Source organism: Streptopelia decaocto, assembly GCF_964273445.1.
Source record: "Streptopelia decaocto genome assembly, chromosome: 3".
In the NCBI taxonomy this organism is placed as follows: domain Eukaryota; kingdom Metazoa; phylum Chordata; class Aves; order Columbiformes; family Columbidae; genus Streptopelia; species Streptopelia decaocto.
The window spans coordinates 57,614,613-57,632,021 of record NC_138656.1 but is presented as its reverse complement, the minus strand read 5'-3'; the positions used below and the strand labels follow the sequence as shown (position 1 = coordinate 57,632,021).

Sequence of the window (17,409 nt, the reverse complement as noted above, 5' to 3'; positions counted from 1 at the left end):
TAACATCTCCCAGTACCTAAAGTAAAAACAAACAAAAAACACCCCAAAACCAACACAAACACTTAAGTTCCAGTTGTGGTCTTTCCATTAAATCCTTGCAGTTTAAAACACCATCCACCACTTAAAAAATGCCTCTCCCTGCGCAATATCATGTAGAATAGATAAAAACAATGTCCTTACCTTCTCAGCAGCCATTGAAGAAAATATGTATGGAAATAAACTGCTTTTAAGAGATGAGCAGCACTCTTATTACTTATTTATCTTTTCTTAAAGAAAACTGGTGGCTGTTCTCCTCCCCTTTTCCTTCCTTTGTGCACCAAAATTAAACTGATGTATATACAGAGGAGCATCCCCAAAACAGCCAAAAGCAAACACACTCAAAGAAGAGCTCTAGTGTTACAACACTTTTTGCCAAGTCCCCGATTTTGTTACCAGCAAGAGCAACAAGCAATCAAAGAGAAGTTGCTCATTTTTCTAACATCAATAAGAGACTCAGCACAAGAAACTATAAAAGCTGACAGATACCATCAAAATATGCTGTCTTCAAGCCACGCACAGGAAGAGAAGTGGCTTTGAGTTCTACATCATTTCTTTTTCTGATACTATAGATGTGAAAATACTACTAACCTCAATGCCCTCAGGACTCACACAGAAAACTCCCTTTGTATTGTAAACTGTTCTTTCTTGGAAACAAAATAGTTTTATATTCAGGTGTGAATGACAAAGCAATTACTGTAGATCAAAGTACAAAAGAATTAATTTTTTTATGCATCTGTGAAAAGAATAAAATTTTTTTACATCGCAACTGGAAATCTGATCTCAGATAACAATTAAAAGTTAAAACATCATTTGGATTGGATATCCCAATTCAGTCTATTACATAACCAAGTGTAAATAATGAAGTACAAAATTACTTCCAAATTTTTTCAAAGTCTGGTAAAGAAGAGAGGCTGGTTTTGCAGGTCAGTCTCCTTTCTTGTTCCTGATTCTACCAGATAAACTGCATTTACAATGCAGAAGCCCTTATTAATGTTTTGGGTGTTTTAAGAATTATTACTTTTAATTAAAATTAAACAAAGCACTACAATTATATTCACATGGCAAAATTGAACAGCCTGCAATTTTATAAGCTCATTAAGTTAAATAGGTTCAAACATTTCCACCTGTGTATGTCAAATTTAATCACCTTCAACTGCATCACTGAAGAGAAAGCAACGGTTAGTGGGGCATAGAGCAATGCTAATCAGATAATACTTGGATGATTTAGGCCTTCATTTTAGGCAAAACTTTAAATGAAAGACCAGAAAGAACCTGAGGATGGATTAGTAGTACCACAAATCCAGGCTGAGGAACTTTAGCCCCACCATCAGCTTTCCCCTAATACTTAACCAAAGCACTAATTGCCACACTTTTAACTCATTGTCATTTTTCCTTTCACTCTTGTACCTGGAAACTGTTGCAGTATTCTATACATGCTAAGAATACAACCAAGTTATAGCCTTTTATTCTTTTGCATAAACAAGCACCACTTGTTCAGCCTTCCCACAGGCCCCACTGTTTTGTCCCAGTGAGAACATGGCTCCAAGTGGGGCTGAGGGCGAGCTCAGCACCCAGCTGCAGCGCTGCCACATCCCAGTGGGAGGGCAGGGCAAGTGCTGCCTGCAGGGTGCCCACACAGTCCCAAAGTGAGGTGACGGGTCATGGTCATCTTCTTCAGAAGAAACCAGAGGCAGGGCCTGACGCGGGACTGGGAACAAGGCCAAAATGTAGGGCTGAGGTCCAGCCCAGAGGCAGGCCCGGAGCAGAGGGCACAGGGGTGGAAATCAATGCTGAGGCTGACCAGGGCAGCTGAGGCCTGTCCACGCACCCAGGCCCTGAGGCTGCAACTCCCTCAAACTTCTTGAAACACAGCAGTCAAAACTGGACCAGTATTTGCTCCTTGTGAGGCCTTATTGCAGAGAGTGCAATGGAAATGCTGCTCCCCACATCCTGCAAGCTATTTGTCCATTTATGCTCATTTTTAACAGCACCATATGACAAATTGAGGTAAATTGTACTTAACACACCTCCCTACTCTCTTGTCTATGGAACAGCTACTGAGTGAGCTGGTCCTGCCCTGCCTGCATTTACAGAGCTGGTTGTTCCTGCTTCAGTGCAGGCCTTTGCGCTTGCCCCCATAAGTTATTTTCTTCTTGGCTTGGACTATTTCTGCAGTTCCAGGCCACTCTGGACTTGAACAGCATCTTCTGTTGTTTACATGATCTCTCAGAGGTTGGTATCACCAGCAGTCTGGGCAATGTGCAAACACTGCACATACAAACCCCATAAAATGTGAAAAGCATGCCCTTTCATTGTCTGGATTCTGATTCTGGCTGCTAAAAATAATGGGGTCTGCTTAGAACTGCAAGAATACACATATTGTTAATGTCTTTTAATGTATTCTTCAGTTCCTGGGCGCACACGACATACTCAGGCCTTGTTTTCAATCTCTGTTTCCAGAAACAAGATACAGATGCTCCTTCCCAGTGCAGGACCTCTGGGATCCACCTCTCCGCAGGCGCGCCCACCGCTCACAAGGGGCAAGCTATCTGTGTGAAAAACACAACCATAACAAGTAGATTCCTCTCTGTCTCCGGGCCCCGGGGCGTGAGCGGTATCTCCCCGCCGCGCTGTCACTATGGCAACCCCGCCATCTTGGCGGCCGCCGGGCGGGCCGAGCTACCCCAGCAGCAACCGCCGCGCTCCCCGTTGCTACGCGCGCGGCGAGCGCATTGCGCAGGCGTTAGGAGAGCGGCGGGCGGCGGGGGTGCGTGGGGCGGGGGGGGCCCTCAGGAGCGCGCAGGCGCACTGTCAGCTGTACGGAGCCCACGCGAGGCGTGGAGAACCGCGCACCCCCGGCGGCCGGACCCTGCGGGCAGCACTGCGCACGCGCCCCGAGCGCCGCAGGCTGAGGCGGGCGGGGGGCCGGGGGCGCAGGCGCACTGCGAGCCGCGGCCGGCGCGTGGTGAGTGGGGGGCGGTGCCGGGGTGTCGGTTGAGGCGTGAGGGGCTCCAGCGGGAACATGGACGATTTCCAGTCGGCGGAGGAGGTAACGCACCGGGGCGGGAGCAGGGGGGGACGCAGCTTCGGGGCTTCTCCTTTCGGGAGGCTGCGGGAGGGTCTTAGGCGATACCTGTCCGCTCCGGACCCCACCCCTCGCTCTCCCCCGGAAGGGCCCGGGGGTTTTGGGAGCCTTCCCGGCCCCCATCGCGCCGACCCGCTGCCGCCCTCGCTCGGGGTGACGCCGGGCGCTGGCGGCGTCTCTGAGCCGCGCGTCCTGAGCAACGGCTGCAGGCGGGCCCAGCCTTTGTTCCTGCCGCCCGGCTGCCCAGGGCTGCTGCCCGCCGGGCGGGCCGGAGCCGTCCCGGGAGCTCGCTGTCCCTCTGGCCGTGCGAACTGATGTGGGTGCCGGCCGGGTCGGTGGGCCAGCCCCGTGTCTGCGTGTCGGGTGTGCTCTGGGCGTTGACCCCCACGCCCGCTTCTCTCCCGAAAGTTGCTGCTGCAAATCAGAGAGAAATTGCTCGAGGGGTATCATGGTTTCTGGCTTCAGCGACAGGATGAAGCAGTGTGCTGTGGTAGATGGTTTACTACTACGGCTTAGATCAGTGGAAGACTCGAATAAGCTATTTTTGTGTAGAAAGAAGAGTTCAAGCAGATAGTCTGCATGTTACACGTGCACTGATATCCTATATCCCTTAACGGAAGACACAAAATTGGATAAATTGAAGGTCTTTATCATACTAAATGACTACCCAGTGAATGTTGCTCTTGCAGAGGGACAGTTTTTCAGAGCTGCAACAATTTGCTGCATTGTTCTTAAGCAGCTGCACCGTGACTTGGTCAGACAATAGCAAAGCACCGTGAGGGGCAAAGGTGTGTCAGGCTTGTGCTATTCGAAAAGCCTTGTCCTGATTGCTGGGCCTGGCCTGTGTTATACAGTTACAGATATTTTAAAAAGAATTATAATTAACATCATTGAACATCATTCTTATAGCTGTTTTCAAAAATGTCTTCAGAATTACTCAAAAATGCTGCCTTGCAATTTGCATTTGTTGCCTGGGAACGCCCCTTTTAAACAAGGTATTGGAAACATTGCACTTGCTTTCCTGGGGTCCAAGGAACAGTTCAGACAAATCACAAAACTTCTAATTTTTTCCCTCTTTATTTTATAATACAAAAAGTGTTTATATTATCTTATTAAAGGGTGGAGCACTCTTGTGTTATTTGGCAACTCGGTTACAGCACACAAAGCTGGATGTGGGGACTTTATGTTCTGTTTTGTCGTGCATCTAAACACATACACACTCTCATCCCAAAACAGGGAAAAGGTCAGGAAGTAACAGCAACTCTAGAACCAAATTCTCAAATCTGTCTATGGCTCTTCCCTGCTTGTTTCAGTACAAATTAATTATATAAATACATTTGAGAACTTGTGCTGGATTTAATTCAGTTTACTTTGGTGAACTGTGTTTGTGCTCACTAAAAGTGTTTCTGAGCAGACTGCTAGACTTTGTAAAGCAAAATCTCTGTATGGTTTATCAGCTTGCCTGACAGCTTCATGTCTGCTAGAATGTCTCACGTGTATTCTTAACTTATGTTCTATGGGAAAGGATATTTTGATGATTACAGTTCTTATTTGGTTAAATACAGTCGTGCATGTTAGACATAGGCACTTGTAATATTCAGTACTGTGAAATGAGGTATATTAAAATTAAAGTAAAAAAATGAAAAATTAAATCAAAAGCTGAAAATAAAAGCCAGTTTGCTACGGCACATAGAAGTTTTTAAAAAATGGTGAAGTGTGTGAGCAAGTAAGTGCATCTGAACAGTTACAGAAAATGCATTGCCTGTGTGTCTCCTGTGGCATGCTGTTTTTTTTTACTGGGGAGAACACTCGGCTGCTCATGTGTCTCTGAATGTTGTGTGTCATTGAACCTGACAGACCATTCAACTTCTGACCAAAGATTTATGAACATGGTGTTGAGATTCTCCTGAGCAGGTGTAACCATGTCCTGCCTGTACACCCAGATTGTGCTGGTATCCGTCTTTGCCAGCTGGGGAAGCTGACAGACCTCCCAGTGACGACTCAGTCAACATAGGCTTGATGAGGTTAATTTTGAAGTCATTATTCAGTCTTCCGAAATTAATGAGTTTGCTGTTATGTGCACGTCTTGTGCCTGATTCCTTCCCTCTGATTTGTGTGGTGAGGCTGTGCAGTACCAGCAGTACGAGTGTGGTGTCAACCCGGCTGTCGCCCAGCAGGGCCCCTCTGTTTGGACGACTGGTTGTAACCACCTTATATGGAGGTAGCAATAGCTGAGAGACTGAAACAGGGAAGCCAACTAACCATACAAAAAATGGGTAGTAGTTTTAAGATTAGTAAAATATTGGGGCCTTCTCTGTCCCCATTCCACATGCTTACTCTCTTCTCCCTAGGCCCCAAGAGAAGGCTGAAGGTGGTGAGAAGTTCAGTGAGCTAGACAGAACTGAAACTGCCTTTTGGTTTCCAAGGGACAGTTTTCTTCTTATCCCTGGCTGAAATTGGCCTGGCAGCTTTTCCTTGAGCTGTGAATTGGTGTTTTGCCCGCATCAGTGCCCTGGAGATGTCATTTCTGATTAGCTGCAAGCTGTGCCTGCACACTTGAGGTTCTCTCTGCAACCCCACCATGAATCGCAGACATGAATGCTTATTGTAAAATGAGAATATATATGTACAGAACTGCTATACATACTATTTTAAAATACTCTCAAGTTAAAATTTTAAAACTTTGGCTCAAAAGACCAGCTAATATTAGTTCATCTGTTAGTTTTCATTACTTTGCTAAGAATGTTAACTTGACTGGATTCAGGGAGCCAGAGTATGTATGAGCAAGCAAAGGAAGATTCAGTATCTTCTGACTGTAAGGACTCTGGAAAGCATAAATTAAGCTCCTAGTGCATGTTAACAAAACCTGAACTCTGTAAACATAAGAATGTGTCCACTGATTATTTAAAATTCTACTTTTTTTTTTCTAGACTACCTTTGTTGTTGATGAAGTCAGTGCCATCATTAAAGAGGTAAACTAATATCTTATTTTTGTTGGTGTGAAAGTATAGTATGTTGTATGCTGTGTGCTAAAAGGCATTCAAGCAAATCCAATAACTGATATGTTATAGATTTCTAGATAGGTTGCTGTCAAAGTGTAACCAATTACATATTTTAAATGGAAATGATACCTAGCTTTAGTTGTGATATGTATTACAAATCCAAAAGATAATTAAAATAATTTTGTATGTCCCTCTTGGTTGCATTGTATCCCTGTTAGAATTAGAGAGAGATTTTATGTTTCAGTAACATACAGGGGTTTTTATAGGCCATCTGCATATGCATGTTACTGTGTTCTTTTAAGATGCTTTTCTTCCAAGATGAGTTCATGTTTGTTTGAAATTATCAAACAGTTCTTGTTGCTAAGAAACATTAATGTCCTATTTAGAAAATTCCCATAAGGGTTTGGTTTTTGTGTCCAGGATTCCTCTTGTAGAGCAGACTACTGCAGTCTTTCTCTGGTTGCAAAACACCTGTTTTGGTCAGATTTTGTAAACTGAATACACATGCTTTAATACATGCTCCTGTCTCTTCTGAATCTGAAATAATTTTGTGATTATTTTTAAAAATAATTTCTCTAAGGAAAAAATATATCAGTGAAAACCATGCAGCTTTACTTTACTTTTGTTTGTATTTCAGAGGGGAAACTATTTTTGTAAGTAAAATGGATTATTTAGCTGAAGGCTTCTGCTCTATTAGTAACCAGCAACTACATGGGTCTTTTGATTTTTATTTGGGGTTTTGTTTCCTAAAAATTATTCTGCTGAAAAATCAGAAGTTTATTTCCATAGAAGAATGTGTGTGAGTGAGCTGTTGTTGTGTGCATTTTTTCAGTCTCTTCAAGATTGTTTAAATGCAAGACTCTTTTCATAACTCTGGCTTCAGGACATTGGAATAGGAATTGCAAATAATCAAAATATCACAAAATGAAGAGAGGATAGGATTTATGATAATTTCCCTATGGTTCAATCTCTAACCTGCAATTTTTTAATAATTGAAAACACTTCCAACAATCAGTATGGCCAGGCAGTATGTAGGATTTTTTCTGTGGGTATGGGGTCTCATCTTCAGTGTTCCATGTTGGAGTAGGTTAATGGGTGCCTGGTAGATTGACAACAGTGCAACTTATTTTACGTGTTTGTTGCCAAATAGGCCATAGAAAGTGCAATAGGTGGCAACGCCTACCAGCACAGCAAAGTGAACCAGTGGACAACCAGTGTGGTGGAACAAACGCTAAACCAGCTCACAAAGCTGGGGAAGCCTTTCAAGTATATTGGTGAGCTCAACTTTCTCTTTTCTGTTGAAGTTGGCACAGGCAAGTGCACTGATGGATAGTGGGTGGGGGAAGATCTTAGCAAGAACCATGTCTGTAAACTACTCATAAACATGTTTATATGCATATGTATGTATGTATGTACTATGCTAAGCAAAAATGTAGCTATATGTTAATGCTAGTGATAAATTAATAAAAGCTTCTCTACTGACTAACAGTGACCTGTGTGATTATGCAGAAGAATGGTGCTGGGCTACATACAGCAAGCTCGTGCTTCTGGGACAACTCCAGTGATGGTAAGGAGCACAACTGTTGGATTTTTCAGCTTGCAACTTTAATGCTAGTCCCCTTAAGACTAGGCAGCGTACTTTTCTTTTTTTTCCAAATGCTATCATTTTGGAGTAATAGCATACAGTTTGGTATTTTTGCCACTTGGTTGCGATGCTAACTTTGCTCTACATGGAGTGCTTAGCTGTTGTGAAAGCTTTATTCTTAAGATTCTTAATGTGAACAATTACAAACATGCATATAGGGGCATGCATGTAATGACTGTAAGTTTCTTCTGTCTCTGAAACCCTTTTTTGTATTTGTAGGAACCTGCACTGTGAGATGGGAGAATAAGACTATGTACTGTATTGTCAGTGCCTTTGGACTTGCAATATAATTGCCTTGGAATCATTCATCTTTCTCTTTTCTACTCCAGCACTTGATTCCGTCTCTACTCAGACTGTGAATACACTGAACAACTTCTGTTTTTAATGTACTTTTAAAGTAACTTTTTTCAAACATAGAAAGGTGAAAACATGCTGTTACATGGTTTATGTTTGTACTTAGGGTCATACCAGTGTTGCCATATTGTCTTAACACTTCAAGACCTTCACTTCAAGGTGCTAATACTGAAATCTGCTGCAGTGTAAACACTTTCTCTGGATTTCTTTTTTAAGACCAATGTAAATGAGACACTGACTTTCACACTTTGTACTTTGGGTTAGCATTAAATTATTGAAATTCATAACCACTGGTGTGACTTATTTAAACTTAACTGTTTTGTTATTAAAAAAAAAAAGTTCCAGTTCTTTTATTCTCTCCAAGGTAGCTGAGGTAGATACCAGAATACAAAGCACTTCCATAATTTTGCCAAAGTCACCTCAAAATTGCAAGAAAGTGATATGATGTTTATCAGAAAGTAATGTGTCTGCATTTTTGGGACCTGTTTAATCTGTGTGGTATTTAGGGCATGGAATGATAACAGAAATAGCTGTTGTCATTGAACAAAGACAGATGAGAAGTTTTTCACATTCTAGAAGCGCTGGGCAAGCTGTACATGGGTCATCATTCACTACTGTAACCAATTACATGTTAGGTTCTGACTTCTACATTGATTTTGCTGATGGTGAGTGCGATGAGTTCTGATAGTTAGTGAAACGTGATCTTTTCTGAAAGGGGGGAAAAAAACTGCCTCAAGGCGACATGACTAAATAACATATCAGTAAGTCTCTGCCTTCTGGAGTCAAGTTTCAGAGGAATAGCAAGCAAAACAAGTTCTCAGCACAGGCTTGGATAAGATTTTATTTGTCAGCTAATTAAAGAAACAGGAGCATGCTGTGAGTTTCAGACTGCCTCTGTGCACCGCTGTGCTGCTTCTGTAAGCAGTAGCTCACTGCTAGTGAAGTTGAAAGAATGAGTTACAAAGCAAGTATGGGCTAAAGTCAGAGTGACCTGCATTTGCTTAGATTTATGAAGCCTTGTCAAATATTTTCAGAATCTGGCTCTCAACTAAAGCTGTCTAGGAGGAGATGACTGCTGATACAACAGTACATTTCTGTGAACTGCGAAGATGTAATACTGGAACATAACAGTAGAGGATTTATTTTTCATAGCGCACACAGGCGTGTTCTCTGTGATAACTTGGCTTATCCAGACTGTAGAAAACCCTGTGTTAAGCCAGGCTTCAACCCTCTTCCTTCCTATCCATTTCTGCTGTCAGTAGGGCAAAAAAGTTGTCTTTATCAGCAGGGTTGGGTTGGGTACATTTGAGACTTTTAATTTAGCCATAAGGCTTATGTGTTTCTGCCAGCATACCAGTTTCAAAACGTGTCTATAAAAACATCTTCACTACAAGCCACTTCTTTATTCTAGCAAATGTCTTGGTGAGTGCTACAGGGCTATACTGCATGTATATACTGTGGATTATGTACCTTAGACTGATTTCTGTAGCAGAGAGAGTTTTAGCCTGGGTTTGACTAGAAACAGAATGCTGAGTGTTCAGTGTCAGAAATGATGCAACACCTGCAAAAAGAAACTATTAAAACAAGACAGATTGAATAAAGTGCCTGAAATAGTCATCAGGGTGAGAGAGCAACTAGTCATCATGAGAATAAATCTTTGATCTCTGAATTGCTAAGGAATTTTTTAATCTGGATGGTTACATCAGCATGCCAGAATGCTGCTGGTAGTGTAGTACCTACTCAGCTAATTATTTGTGTAAAAGAAATAGTTTCCTGCACTTTGAGTATTTACTTTTAGAAACACTAAGCTTCTTGCTCACGCTATTCAAACATTCCTTGTGCTTTGTTTGTATTAAGGCTAGCACATCCCTTGGGGTTTTTTGCTGTCTGTTGGTTCATGCATGTGCTGAACTGCAGAAAGAGTGTTTAAGCCACTTGTCAGTGTGAAAGCTGTAAGGGAGGAAAAGACCCTGTTGCATTAAAACAGAAGTTGTGCTGCAGAAAGGTGGGTATCGTATTATGGATTGTTTTACATGTTGAGCAATAACCAGTGCTTCTGATGTAACAGATTCAGGGTTACAGAAAGGGGTTTAGGAGTTGTGGGGTTTTGGGGGTGGTGTTTTTTTGGGTGTTGATCTCTCCTCCCATGAATTAACGTAGGGCTCTTCTGTAAAATGCTATAACCATTGCATATTACAGTGTGGATGTTGTGCAGTTATGAGTTTTACATTTTAAGTCTCTTCAAACACCTTAGTTTTAATCACCTTTTTCAAATACTGCTGGCCAGCTCAGTGCCAAATAAAGCATTAGGGTGACAAGGTTTCAGAGTCCTTGTTCTAGGTAATTAGTTGGCTGTAAAAAAAAATTAGCACAAGCCATTGAGCTGGAGTATTCAGGAAGGTAATTATGAAATCAGCCTCTGTTTCCTGTCTGTAGCTTACAGCCACAGCTCTTCATATGACCACAGCTATACAGAGCAGGGGCATGTCAGCCCCGATCCAGAGGGGAGGCGGGGGAAGGGGTCATCATTCACTGTAACTGCAACAAATGAGTATGACCTATCTTCACATTAACTATTTTAATTGTAACCTAAGGAAATGGCTTTGGAATTAACAGCTGCTGGTAAATGAGCACTGCCATCTCCAATATTAAAGCAGGAGGAAGTTGTGTATCCATTTGTGCAGAGACGTTTACAGCTGCTTTATTCAGCACACAATGAGATCAGTCTTGAGTTTATACAAGGAATGGCATCACCCCAAGTAGAGGGTGACATGCTGATAACTTTTGCAGACTTTTGGAAGATACAGGACTATAAGAAGGCGACAAATGACATCAGCATCTCCACGATCTCTAAACCAATTTTTTCATTACTAGCCAGTGGGTTGAAGGTGGGGCAGACCTTCCTGGGCGTGCTGAGAGGCTGCATCATTGCAGGGTAAGTAGGAGAACTTGCATCTGACAGCAGCTAACATGAAGCATGCACGTTTGGCAGAAAGGTAGCAAGGACTAACATTCACCAGGGGAGTTTTAATGCCAGTGTAACCGCAGCAGCCTTGGCAAAGCCACTGTTAAGCCATTTGAGAATGCCAGTTCCCCTTTGTAAATTGGCTAGCGTGTTTCTTGGGAAAATTAGCAACCTGTCCTTCTACCTTCAAGCTCAGGCAGGGTAACAAAAACCAAAACATAATTCCCCAGTTAATCTGTGCTGACACAGTCTCTTGGATGCCATCCTTATGCAATTAACCAAGTTTAAATATGCATGAGAAAAATCCATGTAAACTGAAAACGTGTAAGTTATGAAAATGCCATGGTTAGTCATTCCCTAGAAGGAAAATAAAACCAAGATACAATATAAAGATATAAAACTTTATTATGAACATATTTAACAATGATTATGCACATGAAGTCTTCCAAGAAACTCAATACCCAATTTTGGTTGAAGTAAAATATTTTTTCCTTCATATTCCATATTTGCATGAAGTTTTCCAACAGAAATTGATAATTAGCTGTCATTAACACATTTTCTAGACACATAGAATATTTAACACGTCCTCATGCACACTTTTCTCAAAGCAGCATTTAATTACAGCTTCTCATTAAACAGAGCATTTATCTTACACATTTTTATACCATTTTGGTACACTATTTTTCCATTATTTTCATTTTACATATTTACAAACTTCTAAAAAAATTTACAGTAATGCAAAGTTTATTACTGGCATAAGCAAAAGGAAATGGAGGCAAAATTAGGTGACTATGGAGACAAAACTTGTCTTCTGGCTCAGATCCTCACATTTTGCCCAGTATTAGTGCCCTGGGTCTGTTGCACTAGCTGGTCCTTACTGGTGTTAAACTTTATGCCTCCTATTCTTTGCCAGTCCTAGGAAAGTTTCCAACCAATTCCAACACCAACTGTATTTTTAAAGCACATACTACAGAAAATGGTGGCCATGAATGGCTCACACTCAATGACTACTGATTTCTTAAAAGGCCCTCTTGATCATTGTGTGCATGGAAGTCTTGCAGTTATTTAATAAGCGGTGTCTCCTGAGAAAGGACACTCTGCTGTGGGGCTTTTTTGTATACTTTTCTCATTTTATACAGTTCCACTAGTGATGGAAATACTTAATTACTTTAGCAGCAATGAAAGGAAAGCCAGGCTAGTTTCTTATCCAGATCTCTTCTGTTTCACCCTTAGGTTACAATACTGTACACTCAGAGGTGAATTTATGCCACCTACTCCCAAGCTGTTTACAATCCATATTGTAGTATTCCTCAAATACTGTCTCTGTTTGCCAGTTGTGGAAATAAGAAGAGCGAAACTGAGATGTCTTGCTAGCAAAACTATTTCTTCATCTGTTTGACTGCTTCTGCCATTTTACTGTATATTGAATTTGATGCGACAGTGCTTCAACCAAGCTACCATTATACTCTAGCACTTCTGAAATACAAAGCTATTTTGCATGGCAAACGTTGCTTAAATACAATCTCTAAAAATTAACAAGGACACTATTTTCTCACTATTTTCATAGTGAGATACTTAAACTTTAAGTACACATTTCCCATTCTCAGCTTTTTCCTATTTCCTATTTCCTATTTCCACTTGGAATGTACAAACGAAATAGCAAGTGAAATGGGCTGAGAACAGCTTAGAAGAAAATCTTCATCTTAAAGTTAGATTAAAAATATTTTCATTAGTTAACAAAATCCCAAAGCATGACACTCTATTTCAGGGTTAACTGTAACAATCAGTTCAGACTGTGATAAGAAACATTAGTATACTTTGCACATTGGTCAAATCAAACATTTTATCTCTTCAGAACAATTTAGAACAGAATTAAACAATATCAGAGCCAAAAAGGTCTGAAGATTTAAGGATCATGTAAATACCAATTTTGAAGACCTAATTCCTGTGCCTACTGTTACTCCAATTAAAATCAAAAGGACTTGGGGTATGCAAAGGATGCCTGGTTGGCTCCCAAGTCTGACTGCAAATTCAAAGAGCTGTAAGCCTCAGGAGAGTCATCTAGGGAATAGCAAAAATGAGAATGGGCTCTCCCTCTTTTCGGATACAGAGATCATCTCCTGTACTGGTTAAAAAAACAAAACAAAACAGAACCAACAAAAAAACTCCAACAAAACAAACAAACAAAACTCCACAACTGTGAAGGGGAGTGCTGAAGGTACAGCTTACTACAGTTATCTGAGGGGAAAAACAAAAACATCCACACATCACTAACTTGAAATGCTTCTTTAGTGTCTTCCTATATGTTCTTCTAAACTGACACCAATTAATTAAGAAAAGGAAAGGAAAAAACCTTTGCCTCCTCCCCAGCAGTTTCCTTGCTGTAGCCATATCATAGTGCTTTGGCTTCTAACAAATAAATGATCCCTGGTACACAAAGTTTGAAATTTCAAATACTTTCAAAAAGTTTCAAAGCTCTACATAATTTTATAAAGTTTTCTCTCACACACACAGTATCTTACCACACTTGTCTTCAGCAGAGCACTGATTTAATCTGAACTGCTTTATGATAGCCAGGATGCAACCATATGAAGCAGTTCCTTTGGTCCTCTCCGAGCAAACTGCTACCCTGTGAAGTCTCCCCTTCATGCTCTTCAACAGCTACCAGGAGGTTATTGTAATGGAAATGGTCTAGAACAGTTTTTGCACCAAAGCAGAACAAATCTTTTTCCCCAATACCATTCAGTATGCCTAATAGGACTTCATTGCACTCTCCTGCTTTAAGCACTTCAAAGATGAGCACAGTTCCCTAGCATACGCCAGCACCATTTCCCGTCTAATATATTAACAGTGCTTTTGAGAGTCCTACAGCAGCAGGGCAGAAACATTTTACAAGAGTAAAACACAGTTACGAATCCATGAAAAAAAAAAAAAGATACTTGCAGACAGGTGAAGTACCTGAAAACAAAAATAGTTGGAAACAAACAGTATCCACTTAAATAAAGAACTGAACAATGGTGTAGGAGAAAATCAACTTTTAAATAGAGAGGCAGCAGCATTGTACCAGGAATACTGAATTCCCATATAACTTTGTTCCAGCACAGACTGGAATACAGGTAATGACAAAATGTGCTAGTAAAAGTTTCAATCAGTACATGTGGTGAGTGTTGTATGACAAAGGAGTTGAACTATGCACAGGACATGCTCAAAAGCTACCTCTCATGCACGTTCAATACATCAGCAACCACAACTACAACCCTACATTCTAGGGTGTAGATCAACTATCTATTAATACAACTTAAGGAAAAATTCTGATGTAGAAAAAGCCCCCTAAAATGAAAACTTTGGAAATTTGAAATTGTAATTCTCTATGAAACTTTCATACTGTATTCCCTGTAAGTGTAACAATCTCCTCCAGCATACAAAAAACCCAAAAAGAAGAGTACTGGTTTCCTTCTGAGACTTCTTGCTGCCTAAATATTTCCACTTGAAAGGGCTGTTTTTAAAAAAAAAAAAAAAAAGCAAAACACACACTTCTATTGTGGCAGTAAAGCATGTTATGAAACATATTCAGCAAATAATTTTGCAACACTGAGGCAATTTTGGCTTACTAGAACTTGACTATTTGCACATATCTCTCACAAATCTGGTAAGCTCATTTAAATGAATTATAAAAATTGTCTTACTTCTGTATCACTTATTCAAAGGAAGACTGGACAGCTTATGAAAAGCGTAAAACACTTCATTTCCAGCCTCCAGCTCAATAGACCACGGTAGAAAATTGAAAGAGAAATGAGGCACTTCATACAGCAGTGGGCAACATACTAAAAAGCTAACACAAATGCAACAGAGGAATGACAGTATGCTGTGCATAATTCTCAAACAAAAAAAAAAGCAGCAAGGAAGCAATTTTAAAATCAGCACATAATCAGTGACACTTCTAAATTGAAACAGACCTAAAGATTTTAGTCCACAGACATCCCACTATCAGGAATTTTATAAGACATAAAAATCTGGGTTTCTTAAGTTTTCAGCACAACCTTTTCAAGCATTCTTTTTTCAGTTTTAACTTTGTAAACAGATACAGGATGTCCTTCCTGGGAGTCGGTGTTCAGGTGACAGCAGACTGTAAGGAAGCCAAGGAAGTTATCCATCTAGGAAAACTTTGAAATTGGTTTAATTCCAGGGGAACAAGTCTGTCTACATAAAAAGTGATCAATCACTGTCTGATTCCTCTTTATACTTGGCTCTAATAGCTTGGCCGTTCTGAAGTGGCATTTCTTCATAGTCACTCCTGTGAAACAGATACTTGTTAAAACTTCTGATAGGAAGGTCCAAAATAAACAGGAAACTTCTAAACAAAACTGAGACATCAAATTGCTATTTGGGTGAGAAACTGGTATGTGTTTGCCTTCCTTGTTGGAGATACGAGCAATATATATGACATCTCGCCAGGGGGTGATGCATAATAAAAGTTATTCCACTAACTACAAGCCACTTTTCTCAAGGAATGGCATAGAAGCAAGCTGGTACTACCACTACACATCTACCAAAACAAAGGCAAGCCATCTCAGACAATGCATATAGTGTGTCTAGCACAAACTTGCTCAGGTTACTGCGGTATTAGCCCCACCCTCACTATTCCAGCTGCTTCAGTGTCTTCCGTAAGAGGTGAAACCATCAAGGGCAGATACTGAGTTTGTTTATTCTTATGTCAGCAAGTGATGGACACTCAGAAAGAGTCATTCTCCTTCTCTGAAGCATTTACATATGAACTGCCTCTTTACCAACTCCACCTGACTCTTGCAATCATTCCCAGTTTAAAAGGAAGTCCTTTCCTTTCACAGCTCTTGCTGCCTGCACTCTGTGACCTACCAGCATCCTGATACTTTCTTACCTGTTTGTATCAGTGCCATGGCAATCCCTTTTAGAAACCAAAGAAAGGAAAAACAAAAACGTGCATTCTTATTGCATTTCTGCTTCAGAATAAGGCTATGTTTCTGTTCTTTAGGCAGAATACTTTCACTAACAACTTACAAATCCTTCACTTATTTAATGACTATGGAAAAGAACATTACAAAAACAACACACAAAATGTAACTCTCCATACATGTTTTATAATCTTACCCATAAATCACATCATCATCTGAATCATTCAGCATAGAAAAAGCAGGATTGTCTTTCAGCTGTGATTCTGGAAAATACAAACAATGGCTAATTTAGTACATTAAATACAGAAATGTGGTTGTACTTCCAACCCAACACTGTAGCAACAGACTCAACAACTTCCAAGGCAGCCACGACTACAATTCAACAAAACTATATCCAAACAGGAATTATCTCCTTTAAATCCTTTGCCCTTCAGCCATATCATGGTATTTATTCTTAGAAGCTAAAGAGATGACATAACTATCTCATCTTGTTTTCAGATAGATATTCTCCATGTTGTATAAAATAATTTCCTCCCTTATGCAATTTCCTATGTCATATTATTTCAGCCTGCACATACAAGTAATTAGGTCAGACTTTATTGTTCTTAATCATTATTCAAAAGGACAGGCTTCTTTAATGTCTTGGTTATTTCTAAGCTACAAACATAGTAGACCAAAGTTGTAATCCTTTGTATGCAAGTCAATGATTAGCCAGTTATTTTTCAATCCTGTGATAGATGAAGGAAGGACTTGTACCTTTATGGTGAGATGAAAGGAAACAAATACTTTCCATTGGCTATTTATGACAATTCCCTCTACCTTGTTTTAAGGCCTTCATTTCTTGTGTATTCTCTGCTGCTTAGCTGTAGTTCATAATTATATGCAAGTAAAATACAATCCAGCAAATCGCCATAAAATCTTTTTCCTGGCAGTCTCTTAATTTCTCCCTTCTATAAATTAATACTTCTTGCAAAAGAACAGCAAGTTTCTAACTTTATCCTCACCCAGACATTTCTCTTGTCTTTCTTAATGGAAAAATAGCATTCTTCTGTAACGGTCCCATCCATCTCAACTCTAAAAAGTTTACAGTAAGGACCAGCTCCACTATTTAGTGCCTTCCCCCTGCATATTTCTCAGCATGCAAGATGTGATTGGACAGGGTGCCACATAATGTCATGTAGGCTCCCTTTCCCATGAAAGGCTGGACCAGATGATCTTTCCAGGCTCCTGTGCAGCCCTCTCCTCATAGCAAGTTCCCTGAAGTTCCTCCCATGTTAGAGATCAGCTTCACTCCCACTTTTCCAATAACACGTTACCTATTTCAGAGTCCAGTCTGCCAGCATGCCAATGTTAACCTTTGTTAGAACAAAGTACAAATGAAGTATTGT

The 17,409-nt window shown here is 40.6% G+C and overlaps 3 protein-coding genes across 8 annotated transcripts in view; 1 reads left to right on the top strand and 2 right to left on the bottom strand.

Annotated features, from left to right (window-relative positions):
* SYTL3 (synaptotagmin like 3) overlaps nt 1–393 on the bottom strand; it is a 32,822-nt gene extending 32,429 nt beyond the window's left edge. For both annotated transcript variants that reach the window (XM_082049079.1, XM_082049080.1), the window contains exon 1: nt 181–393. The gene's annotated coding sequence lies outside the window, so the exon portion shown is untranslated. The remainder of the gene's footprint in view (nt 1–180) is intronic.
* A 2,578-nt stretch (nt 394–2,971) lies between these two features.
* On the top strand, nt 2,972–8,412 carry DYNLT1 (dynein light chain Tctex-type 1). Of its 2 annotated transcripts, none has more exons than XM_082049000.1 (5): nt 2,972–3,088; nt 6,055–6,096; nt 7,277–7,400; nt 7,616–7,693; nt 7,991–8,412. In XM_082049000.1, exons 1-5 carry the CDS (start codon nt 3,062–3,064, stop codon nt 8,059–8,061), a joined length of 342 nt encoding a protein of 113 aa, XP_081905126.1. In that variant the 5' UTR covers nt 2,972–3,061; the 3' UTR covers nt 8,062–8,412. The 2 variants fall into 2 exon arrangements, with proteins under 2 accessions (XP_081905126.1, XP_081905125.1); XM_082048999.1 differs by lacking the exon at nt 2,972–3,088 and adding an exon at nt 4,254–4,367.
* A 3,058-nt stretch (nt 8,413–11,470) lies between these two features.
* TMEM181 (transmembrane protein 181) overlaps nt 11,471–17,409 on the bottom strand; it is a 47,373-nt gene continuing 41,434 nt past the window's right edge. For all 4 annotated transcript variants that reach the window (XM_082049796.1, XM_082049795.1, XM_082049797.1 and 1 more), the window contains exons 16-17: nt 16,218–16,284; nt 11,471–15,384 (exon numbers count right to left, since the gene is read on the bottom strand). In XM_082049796.1, the coding sequence (XP_081905922.1) occupies nt 15,306–15,384; nt 16,218–16,284 (146 nt within the window). In that variant the 3' untranslated portion in view covers nt 11,471–15,305. The remainder of the gene's footprint in view (nt 15,385–16,217; nt 16,285–17,409) is intronic.